This window comes from Colias philodice, chromosome 5 (genome assembly GCF_061535455.1).
Source record: "Colias philodice isolate Cphi_HAF_F1 chromosome 5, ilColPhil1 Martin Lab GWU primary, whole genome shotgun sequence".
Classification (NCBI taxonomy): Eukaryota; Metazoa; Arthropoda; class Insecta; order Lepidoptera; family Pieridae; genus Colias; species Colias philodice.
Window position 1 is genome coordinate 9,818,860 of NC_143090.1, and position 11,244 is coordinate 9,830,103.

An 11,244-nucleotide genomic window follows, 5' to 3' on the forward strand; every position below is an offset into this window, starting at 1 on the left:
ACACTTATTATGTGGGCTGTTTTATTACTAATGTGATACTGGTTTTGAATTGTTTAAATTGCTATCTATGTTTTGGTAACCTCACTTGCAATAAGGGGTTTTTCGTAACATTTTTTTTTCTTTATTCACTGAAAATATTTACGTAAAAATAAGAAACGCAATAACAATATTATTGCCGTCACGATGATGTGCACGTTTTTTTTTTCAATGAAGAGAAAGAGCGAAATAGACCGATTGACAGAGAGTAATAAAGAGCGAACGTAACATACATAGCAAAGAAGTTTCACTTCTAACATGTGTACTTTATACGCATTATTTAATGTTGTGGCTGCGGCCATATCATGCTTTCTTATGTCGGGCTTAGCTAAAACGCAAGTTTTGGTTGAGGAGGGTGGAAATTAGTGTAGAAAACGTTCTCATAAATATTGCATACGTACACACTATTTCATGTATGAAATGTGTCGTTTATGTGTACGTATACATTGCACTATTATTTATAAATCGTGTTATTATTGACTGACCGGTTAGCTTGGTTGGTAGTAGACCTGCCTTCCAAGCCAGAGATCGTAGGTTCGATTCCCACCTGGGGCCAATATTTGTGTGATGAACATAGTTTGCTCTGTGTCTGGGTGTTAATATAAGTATTTATTTAAAATTATGTACGTATGTTTATCAGCCATCTGGTTTTCCATAACACAAGCGAAAGCTTAGTATGGGATCAGATCGTGCCGTGTATGAAAATTGTCCTGAAATATTTATTTAAGTGAAACTTCTTTATCGGGGTTGGAAAAAATTTAGTGTAACATTTTTTAGTTACGCGTGACATTTTTCCGTTACGCGCCATCTTTTTCTTATACCTACCACGCGTGATTCGCCGTATTTCTGTGAAGTTGAAGTAAATTATTTTTTTGAAAAATAAGGTTATAAAAAGTTTCACTCCTTACGTGTGTACACTAGTACACGCACACATTATTTATTTATTTATTTATTATGTGCAGGTGGACGCGAGCAAAGCGCCGGGGTACCGCGGCGGCGGCTGCTCGCCGTGCTCGCGCACGTCGTCGCACGGCTCCACGCCGCCGCCCGCGCCGCTGCTGCACCACACGCACCAGCAGTACCACCAGCAGCAGAACGCTAACATGGGTACGCGTACTGTAGTATAGTGCATTGGGGGAATTTCGGATGAGGGGTGATTTCAGAAAATTGTGAATACCACTTTAAAGAATCGCTTTATCATAAGTATCGTGAAGGAAGGGCATGAAGATATATAGGTTTGATATTATTAGCATACATATTTGCTTAATCTATCGATAGTTACGTATTAATTTAACATATACGTATTCCGGCCACGGGGTAACCGTGGCCGGAATTACCCCAATGCACCTTATTGATTTAGGCCCGTCGCTCATGGAGCTACTCAAAAATGACTGAACTAATCAGTAATTACGATTACAAACCAGTTACAAATTGTATCTCGCATACAACGCTACTCAAGTTATAAGGTTTCAGTCACTTGTCAATGTTTGCTCGTTCATTTTTATCATAAAAAACAAAGAAACTCGGGAAACCAGTAGCGTGGAGACCGACACGACGCGTCGCGCGTGATTTGTTGCTAACGCGTTACTCACCAGTTAGTAACTAGTCGCGTCGTGTGCGAATCTCCATAGAACATGTATGGGCTGTGACGCTCAGGCAACTCGTTAATAATTTGAGTTTGTGACTAGTTCTTTTTGAGTAGCTCCATGAGCGAAGGGCCTTAATAGCGGCCTTTAGGCCCTTCGCTCATGGAGCTACTCAAAAATGACTGAACTAATCAGTAATTACGATTACAAACCAGTTACAAATTGTATCTCGCATACAACGCTACTCAAGTTATAAGGTTTCAGTCACTTGTCAATGTTTGCTCGTTCATTTTTATCATAAAAAACAAAGAAACTCGGGAAACCAGTAGCGTGGAGACCGACACGACGCGTCGCGCGTGATTTGTTGCTAACGCGTTACTCACCAGTTAGTAACTAGTCGCGTCGTGTGCGAATCTCCATAGAACATGTATGGGCTGTGACGCTCAGGCAACTCGTTAGTAATTTGAGTTTGTGACTAGTTCTTTTTGAGTAGCTCCATGAGCGAAGGGCCTTACACGCAAACTCTATCGCGCATGAAACAGCAATCGTGTGTGAAAGAGCGTGCGTATAAAGGGTGCAGGAGACGGAAGGATAGACCACATGCCGCGCTCATCAGTCGTGCGCGCAATCGCGCACTCACGATTGTACACAGGTTGCCTTTACACATAAATTCTTTCGCGCACGAATAAGATGGCGGACATACGCACGTGGAGCAAGGAATTATTATTGGAGCTTATTACTTTATTCAGATCTTTCCCATGTCATGTGTGTCATGTTCAATAAACAAGTAATATGTGATATATATTTTCCATCTTTATCCTTATTGGTTTATTTATTAATTGCAGGCAACAACATGAACACAATGGATATGAGTGGACTATCCCGGAACGGACCTATCTATCAAGATAACTCACGAAATGGACACAACATCATGGTAAATACTACATTAGTTTATTTTTTTAACAATTACAAAATATAGTGTAGTCAAAAATGGTATTAATATCTATCTCAATTTGATTATTGAAAGAAAAAGAACGAAACTGAACAAAATGAACAGGAATTTCTATACTATTATAATTTTAATGTAATTGATAACATTTGACGGCCAGTAGCACACCATATTGATGACATAATGATTAATGACGCGTCAGGTATCGATGTCGAGCGGCGTGGGCGTGTCGGGCGTGGGGCTGGGCTACGTGGGCGGGGTGGGCGGCGTGGGCGTGGAGGGCGTGTCGCGGCTCAACCCGCGCGCGCCCGACTTCGCGCAGCGCCACCCGCTGCTGCAGCACCAGCATAAGCACTCGGCGCAGGTAAACAGTGTTTCTTATTAAAAAAAGAAGAGCGTGTGTGCTGAGCACACGTGTCAGAAGTGAAACTTCTTTGGCAAGATTCAAAGATACCAAAATCGTCGCATTATTCCATGACATGACGATATTTATTTATTTATTTATTTAAACTTTTACTCTCAACGCGCCTTTAAAAGTTTCACTTCAATAATAAGCAATATTTTTTAGATACAAATTTAATATGAGAGTAAGAAAGGAGGAAGTATTTAGATTCATTGTGAAAGGCCAAACTATTGTTTTATAAGCATGTATAATTTATCCAGAAATTGGACATTTTTTATTAAACTTTTTTCATTTAATTTACGGTTATATAAGGTTCATCTACGTCTGTGTCCCTAATACGCATAAAATCAAACCTCACTGATGTTCCTTGTGTGTGCCAGCAGCAGCTGTTCGCGGGCGGCAGTGCGGGCGGCAACCTGAGCTCGCTGCTCATGTCGTACCAGCAGAGCGCGCCGCACCAGCAGCACACGCCGCACACGCCGCACCAGCAGCACGCGCCGCACCAGCAGCACCAGCAGCCACACCACCCCTACCAGGTAAGCACATACTACTAAGCAAACCATAAATTAGAAATCAAAAAAGAAAAGAACAGTAGACTATGACATTTTTAACACATACTGCCAGAACAGTAGGCTGGATTACCTACTTGTTGAAATTGTTTTTTTTTGTTTTATGGCATTGAAAATGCTTTATATTGCTTTATGTGGCATTATCACGAGGCGGGACTCGAATCGAATTTTTTCTATTCTTTATTTATTAATTTATGATCTACTTGTTCGTAAAGGAAATCGAATCGAAAATTGAAACACAAGAGTACACGGGACTCAGATCATTTTATATATTTTGTCTTTATATTTATTGAAGTCGATGCAATTAATCAATAAGTAATTTTTCACAATTAGTCAATTTTTTTCATCATTAGTCGCTCCTGGAGCGCGGCGTGGGCGTGGGTGTAGGCGTGGGCGTGGGCGGCGTGTCGTGGGGCGAGGAGGAGGAGCGCAAGCCGCGGCCCATCGGCACCGAGCGCGCGTGGAAGCTCACCGCCGGCGACGACTGGCACCACGCGCACCACCGCACCGACCACGACAGATACCAGGTGACTGATTAGCCATTGTACTGATAATAGTTGGTAAAAAGTTGCTGACAACTGACAACGCTTTGCTGACAACTGGTAACAAGTAGCTGACAACTGACAACGTTTTGCTGACAACTGGTTACAAGTAGCTGACAATGATTTGCTGATAATATTTCGCTGACAACTGCCGACATTTCGCTGTCAACTGACAACGCTTTGCTGACAACTGTTTAAATTTCGCTGACACCGGACAACGCTATGCTGACAACTGCCGACATTTCGCTGACAATTAACATCGCTTTGCTGACAACTGTTGACATTTCTCTGACAACTGCCGACATTTCGCTGACAAATGACAACGTTTTGCAGAAAACTGTTTAAATTTCACTGACAACTTACAACGCTTTGCTGACAAGTGTCATTGGTCTAGCTGATAATAATTGTTCAACTAAACTTGACCTTATGACAAATTATTACTGATAAACTTCTACTGTAGTTCCTGGATATATTCTCTTTAGTTTATCAATGTCGTTTAAAATGAAAGCAGAAGTCTAAATATGTCAAAATATAGACTGTTTATGAGATACTTTGTACAGACGAATACAATGCTTATATTTCTTATTCGTTCTTCCAGCAACAAGGCGTCAGCGGCATGAGCGGCGTCGGCGTGAACGTGAGCAGCGGCGTCGGCGTCGGCGTCGGCGAGGCGTACGGCGGCGGCGGCGCGGCGACCGCGGCCGCGCTGTCGCTCATGCACGCTCTGCCGCTGCACTACCTGCCGCCCGAGCGCGCGCACTGGGACCAGCCGCCGCACAACACCGACAAGCAGGTGCAAACACACGCTAAACATACACACAATGCGTGCAAGCGTGTGCTCATACACGACGCGTACACACACGCAGAAAGATAAACACTCATATACACATACAACGATAAACACGAGTATACACACGCATGAAGATGAATACGCATGTACATACGCACAAAGTTGTGCACGCATATACACACAGATACGAGCACGCATATGCAAAAACACGCATATACACACGCATAAATATAAACACTTATATATATACATACGCACAAAATGACAAGATAAACAGGGCTAAATAAGTTTGTACATATTACGCATCTACAATATTCACAAGCGTGCAAACACACACTGATAAGCTCGTTCCTATCCATGGACAAACTCGCCATCGTCCATGTTACAGTACACAAGCGCCGAGTTGCAGTCGACTCGCTTACGCACTTTGATGGACATTTTTAAAGTACAAATTGGTACATCGTAAATAATAACATTCGTTTTAACTTTCGATAGAATATATTGGCAAATAAACTAATGTTGATATTTTTGTTGCAGCAAACGTGGAGCAAGTGGAGCCACTAGAGGCGGCGTCGACCTGGACACGGTGTAGATATTAGCAGAAAGATTATTATATACAGATTATATGTACGGAGGCGGCTGCGGTACATTTAGACAAATTATTACTATAGTTGTTACTCGGCGATCATGCGGTGTAGATAGCGTGACCTAGGTAGCCTGGAATGTGATTCCGACGCCGTTTTCAGTTGCCTTCAGCCCGCGCCATCTTACTATATTTTACTATATTATGGCATAATAACATTCGGACGAACGATTGCGCAGACTATGACGGATTATTAAACGTGTATTAATAAATTTGCTTGTACATGAAGATTAAATATCATATATTGATGCACTGTATCCACTGCTGTTTTTAATGCCACCTGAGTTTTTTTTTTTTCATTATTTTCTATTTAGGTTTATTTGGGTAAATGTATATTATAAGTAAATTATTATACTGACGACGACCGTGTCTCGAATATGGTTATATGGCAGGATTGCGGTAAGTCGTGGGCGAATAGACCTTTGTGAAGTGACGCGAGTGACGCGAGATGGCGCCAGCGTACATCCCTAAAGTAGCCAATCACAATTAACTATTATTAGCTATAAATATATTTTAACCAATCGTCGTTTAGGGATGCACGATCGGCGATCGTGTGTTGCGCAGTATCCTTATATAATTTAATGTTCACTGCCTTGTTGAGTACGTGACGTATATCGCCTCATGTTGCCTTGTCCATAGTTACGCAAACTTAACATTTTCTATAGTTATAAATAATAAAAGTTATTAAGAACTATACTGTTTGAATTACAAAATTTCTTACCGCTCTAGTGTAAGAGGCGTTATCGGATAAGTACTTATAACACGCTACTGTTTTTGAACATATCTTAAAGCAAGAAACGGGAATCAAATTCACGACCACAAACATTAATTTTTTTGTTTGTGTAAAACAACTTTGTGACTCTGAATACGATATTTGAACAGAAGAGATTTATTTATATATGAAGCTTCTTCATAATCGAAATCACAAATTATAGTTTCAAGTGAGAACCTTACACGATATTCGATATACAAGGAAACTTGGTTAAGTGGGACCTGGATAAGTGAGAAACCTCCATAACTGGAACTCATGCTGAGATCCCAACACTTTGGCACTGAATTACCTCTGTTAGTGGGAGGAGGTAAACCTCTATATCTGGGATTTGTTCTTTCGATTTATCATCGTAGTTACCTCTATAACTGAGACAGCCAGTAAATTTTATATGCATAAGGGTGCACTCACACACATCAGTCACCGTCAAGTCACCGATGACTGATCGGTGACGGTTTGTGTACGTATCCACAAACACCAGTCACCGTCATGTTGTCCGTCAGTCACGTCGCCGGTTTGACTGAATCATTGAACACATACATCAGGTTAATCAGTGATTAGACGTGTGTCACGCTAGAGAACATGTAGCAATTATTGACGGTAGCACGACGCTGACTGAACTGAGACGTGACGGCACCGGGTGAGTGGGGATAAAAGTATGATACATGTATGGAAAGATTATTTGACGTGCCTGACCGGTGACGTCACTGATAGATTTCGTGCCGGCGACTGTCGTGTGGGAACAGAGGCATACTAGAACTATTGATACATATTTTTTTTTAATCCTGTCCGGTGACGTGCCGTGACGGTGACTGATGTGTGTGAGTGCACCCTAAACCTCTGTAACTGAGATAACATTGTTTGTTTACTTATTCTTATTCTACTCACAAATTCCAAAAGTAATTCCAAGTACGTAAGTACAAATTTTGAGCTTCAATTACCTTCAGTTTTAGTTTCGCGTTACTATCATAGAGATGGTTATTTGAAAAATGTCAAATTATTATTGGAACCCTCCGTAAATGAGACAGATATTTATTTATACCTGTATATCTGAGACACTGGGTAAGTGGAATACCTCTATAAGTGAAACGACACTGCCGGTCCCTTGATGTCTCACTTAACCAGGTTTCACTGTATTATCATTAAAAACAATAAGTTGGAAATTGAAAATTCTAGTCTGAATATAAGTGCTAGTAACTGCTCCATCATTTATGATATTGATTGAAAAGCTTTGCGCATATTTAGTGGAAGAAAAATCTGCTGAACCTATCCTTATTTTATGTCATTCACTTATGAATAGTTGATTACTGTTTTACGAAAACGATTTGTTTTATAAAACACGATGAAACTGGTCTTGTATGTTCAATGTTCATATACTAAATCTGTATAGTACAATTCTACTCTCCTTTGTACATTTTGATCGTTTCATTATGAAAGATGATGAATAAAAAAATCTATATTTGACGAGTTCGACTCTCGCCCCTGGAAAATCTTCTAAAACATAACTAACTCCTTTTAAAGTATTAGATATTTTTCATAATTGGTAGCACTTTGATAATACAAGTATATATTATCAGATGATTAATATTGAAAACACAAGTTCAAAACACTGTTAATCCATCAGTCCTCGGAATCACAGACACAATAGAAAATCTATTGTGTCGCGCCCCGATCGGGGCTTACGGTGGTCAATGGGTTAAACGTTATATATTGATTATTTAGTCAAACGATGAGTTAAATAATTCACAATAGTAAACTCGCTATTTGAGGTATTATTATATATTCGCTCGCCATTGAGGTATTATTACTATGTATAGAGAGGACACCACGAACAAAATCTGTGCGACAAGCGCGGCGGCGCGAGGCGTCTAGTGAGTCATACACTTTGTAGATATTCTGCTTCTTATTACTTATAAATTAAAACCAATCAATGTAACAAATCAATTTTGTTTATCTTATTAAAAAAATATGAATAAACTTATCAATTAAAAACAATCAATGTAACAAAAAATGTTGTGTGGTTTTATGAAACCACGGTAAAAGTGAAACTGTTCGAACGGTTCCGAACACTGCTTTGTGTAGCGCATGTCGCGTGACGGTCGGTTGCCGAGTAGGTATACCTACTCGGCAGCCGCGATACACGCGACATGCGCTACACAGACCAAAAAGTTTGAGACGATGTAATAAAAGTTTCACTTAAAAAAAAAATGGTTTGAGACGATAGACTCTAACTCGTATTACAAATAGTGTAGTAGCGATGTCCTCTCTAGTACGTAGTACGTAGTAACTCAATGCTATTCACACTACACTATTCATATCTCATACAACACATCCGAAATGATAATTGAATGCTGAGTGCGTGTACGACTCTCTAATAGCACAAGATTTATTGTTGTTGATCTTCAAGTCTTCAAACTTCGGGCGGTCCGCTGCAGCTGCTGATATCATCGTGTTATTAATCTATACCAATAATATAGAGTGACTGTAATAATAAAATAACCGCTTTTTACTAAATGCATATGGATTTATACGAGGTACATATACCAAAATAGTAATTTTTACAATTGTCTGTCTGTTTGTTCCTGCTAATCTCTGGAACGGCTGGATCGATTTGACATGACTTTCACTGATAGATAGCCAATATAATAAGGAATAGCTTACTACTTTTTATTCTGATATTTCATAAGGTTGATTTATTTCATTTTCGCGGGTGAAACCACGGGAGTCGGGACGCAGATAGTTAAAAAATAAAATTAGTATTTTTGTAAATACCTACTTAACTTCTTGAAAAATTAATTATATTAATTATTTTTATCTTCATATACAAAATTTGTATAGTACCTACCTACATACTATTCTCCTTTGTAAAAAAAGATAAAAAATCTAGACTTGACGAGTTCGACTCTCGCCCCTGGAAAATGTACTAAAGCATAACTCCTTTTAAAGTGTTAGCTATTTTTCATATTTGGTAACTAAGTACATTTCAGATGATGAATATTGAAAACACAAGTTCAAAATACTGTTAAACGTTCTATAGGTCAAACGATGTGTTATTTAATCCTAAGCGTAAACTCGCTATGCACACTACACATTACACTATTCATATCGCATACATACTGCACAGTGCACACCCTAAATCTGTAATTGGATTGAGTGTATGTCTCAAATGTGTGCGTTACCCAGGCAAAATGTTTTGCTTTAGAGAGATGAGACTTAAACAAATAATTAGTGTATCATGAGGAGCAATTTGTTTACTAATAGCAAAATTTGTTTGAATTGTAGTTTTTAAGTTATTTAAGAAAAACAAATTTTGCTGGAGTAACGTTTGAAACGTTACCCAGGCAAAATCGTCTTTCAAAAATTAGTTTCAGCACGGAACCAAATACATGAATAGATAGCTTTTGTTGCGTAGTAAATGTTTATAAATAGCAAAATTTGTGTGTGGTATAGTTCTTTAGTTATTTAAGATTTTGCTGCGGTAACGTTTTGGGATTTCCCAGATCTCGAAAACGGCTCAACGCAGAAGTTTGAAAAAAATACCAATAAAAGACCTCAATTTGTTTAAATTTGTTTAATCATTAGTTTTTGATTTGGTTGACGTAAACCAATGTAATTAAATGGTTTCAAAAATCAGAAGAAACGGGTTTGCAAGTAAACCAATACACTTATAACCAAATAAACAGCTGTAAAAAATACCCGTGGTTCGACGCTTGTTTACATCAGAAATATTAGATTTCATACTTTACACATTAAGAAGATAAAAACAAATTTGATTTATTTTAGACTGGTCGTACTTTAGCGATCAAATACGCAGTTCCCATAACATTAAGAAACATGGCATACTTTAAACAAATTAAAATGATTCCTGAAAATTCCTTCCTGTTAATTGCAGCTTTGAATTACGGCTCTAATGAAAGTTATCTCAAAAACAAGATTATGTCAGCAATTCTCTAATGAGCCGACCAAATTGAAAAGGTCACATAAAAGCGACCGCACCATACATAAGCGCAACCATCTGAAATGAACAGGATAATATAGATGTTTTGTTAGTACAGTTGAATACAAAAGTTTTCTGGTCAGGTTAGTTAAAATAATAAAATGGTTAAGATTCATTATTTTTATTTAAAAAATCAGTCCCATACAAATTATATGTATTGCTTTGCCTTAGCATCAACATTTTTGAGTTTTGTTACGTGTTACTTAGAGTGAATATTTTAACATTACATGTGACTGCCACAGGTGGATAACCCGTGAACCAATCATTGTCAAAGCGTCGTAACCTTCTTTTAACTTAATGTTGAAATATCCACTCTAAGTAACACGACATAAAGCTCATATTTCAATACCACAGTGTGACTTGAGTTGGAATTGAGTCGGCGTTGTGTGTGTAAACCATGTCAAAACTGTTTGTGTGTATTAAATATAATACCATTAATGAGGATGTATGTAAAGATTCAAGTCGGTAAGTGAAAATATTACGTAATTTCTGTATTTTTTCTCTAGCGGCACGGTTCAAACATGTAAACAAAGCGTGTTGAAAATATTTTTTGTTATTCTGGTATAAATAAGTTTATTAACTCAATGGTTCCTGCACAATAATCGAGCAAATATTATCTTAATGATTATTATGCCCATTGGATATGAAAAGAATAAAGATTCACTTCAAAAACAATAACAATATTATAGTGATCGACACAAAATGGCCGACTTTTCTTTACTTGTTTACGACTTGCTTGAAAAAATATTTATTTTTTCCGATTATCTCGTATTATTAAGTGTAATACTTAATAGAAAAGGGTAAGGGTAAAAGGTCTAATTGGAATATAACGTTTCCTATGGTCTAACTTGAATATTTTAATTTATTTTAATTTTGAAAATAAATCGTTTATTTTTTAATGATTTTTAATTATTTTTACTTCATACTGAAACACAACTGTACTGTAAAATAAAAACATTT

The 11,244-nt window shown here is 38.1% G+C and overlaps 1 protein-coding gene across 16 annotated transcripts in view; it reads left to right on the top strand.

The window, feature by feature from the left end:
• Positions 1–6,210, top strand: part of mask (multiple ankyrin repeats single KH domain) — a 54,112-nt gene extending 47,902 nt beyond the window's left edge. For 14 of the 16 annotated variants that reach the window (XM_089695080.1, XM_089695073.1, XM_089695076.1 and 11 more), the window contains 7 exons: positions 999–1,143; positions 2,468–2,556; positions 2,774–2,935; positions 3,355–3,510; positions 3,897–4,070; positions 4,684–4,878; positions 5,413–6,210. In XM_089695080.1, coding sequence (XP_089551206.1) covers positions 999–1,143; positions 2,468–2,556; positions 2,774–2,935; positions 3,355–3,510; positions 3,897–4,070; positions 4,684–4,878; positions 5,413–5,439 — 948 coding nt within the window. In that variant the 3' untranslated portion in view covers positions 5,440–6,210. The remainder of the gene's footprint in view (positions 1–998; positions 1,144–2,467; positions 2,557–2,773; positions 2,936–3,354; positions 3,511–3,896; positions 4,071–4,683; positions 4,879–5,412) is intronic. The other 2 variants (XM_089695072.1, XM_089695087.1) reach the window with 1 other exon arrangement.
• Positions 6,211–11,244: the final 5,034 nt, after the last annotated feature.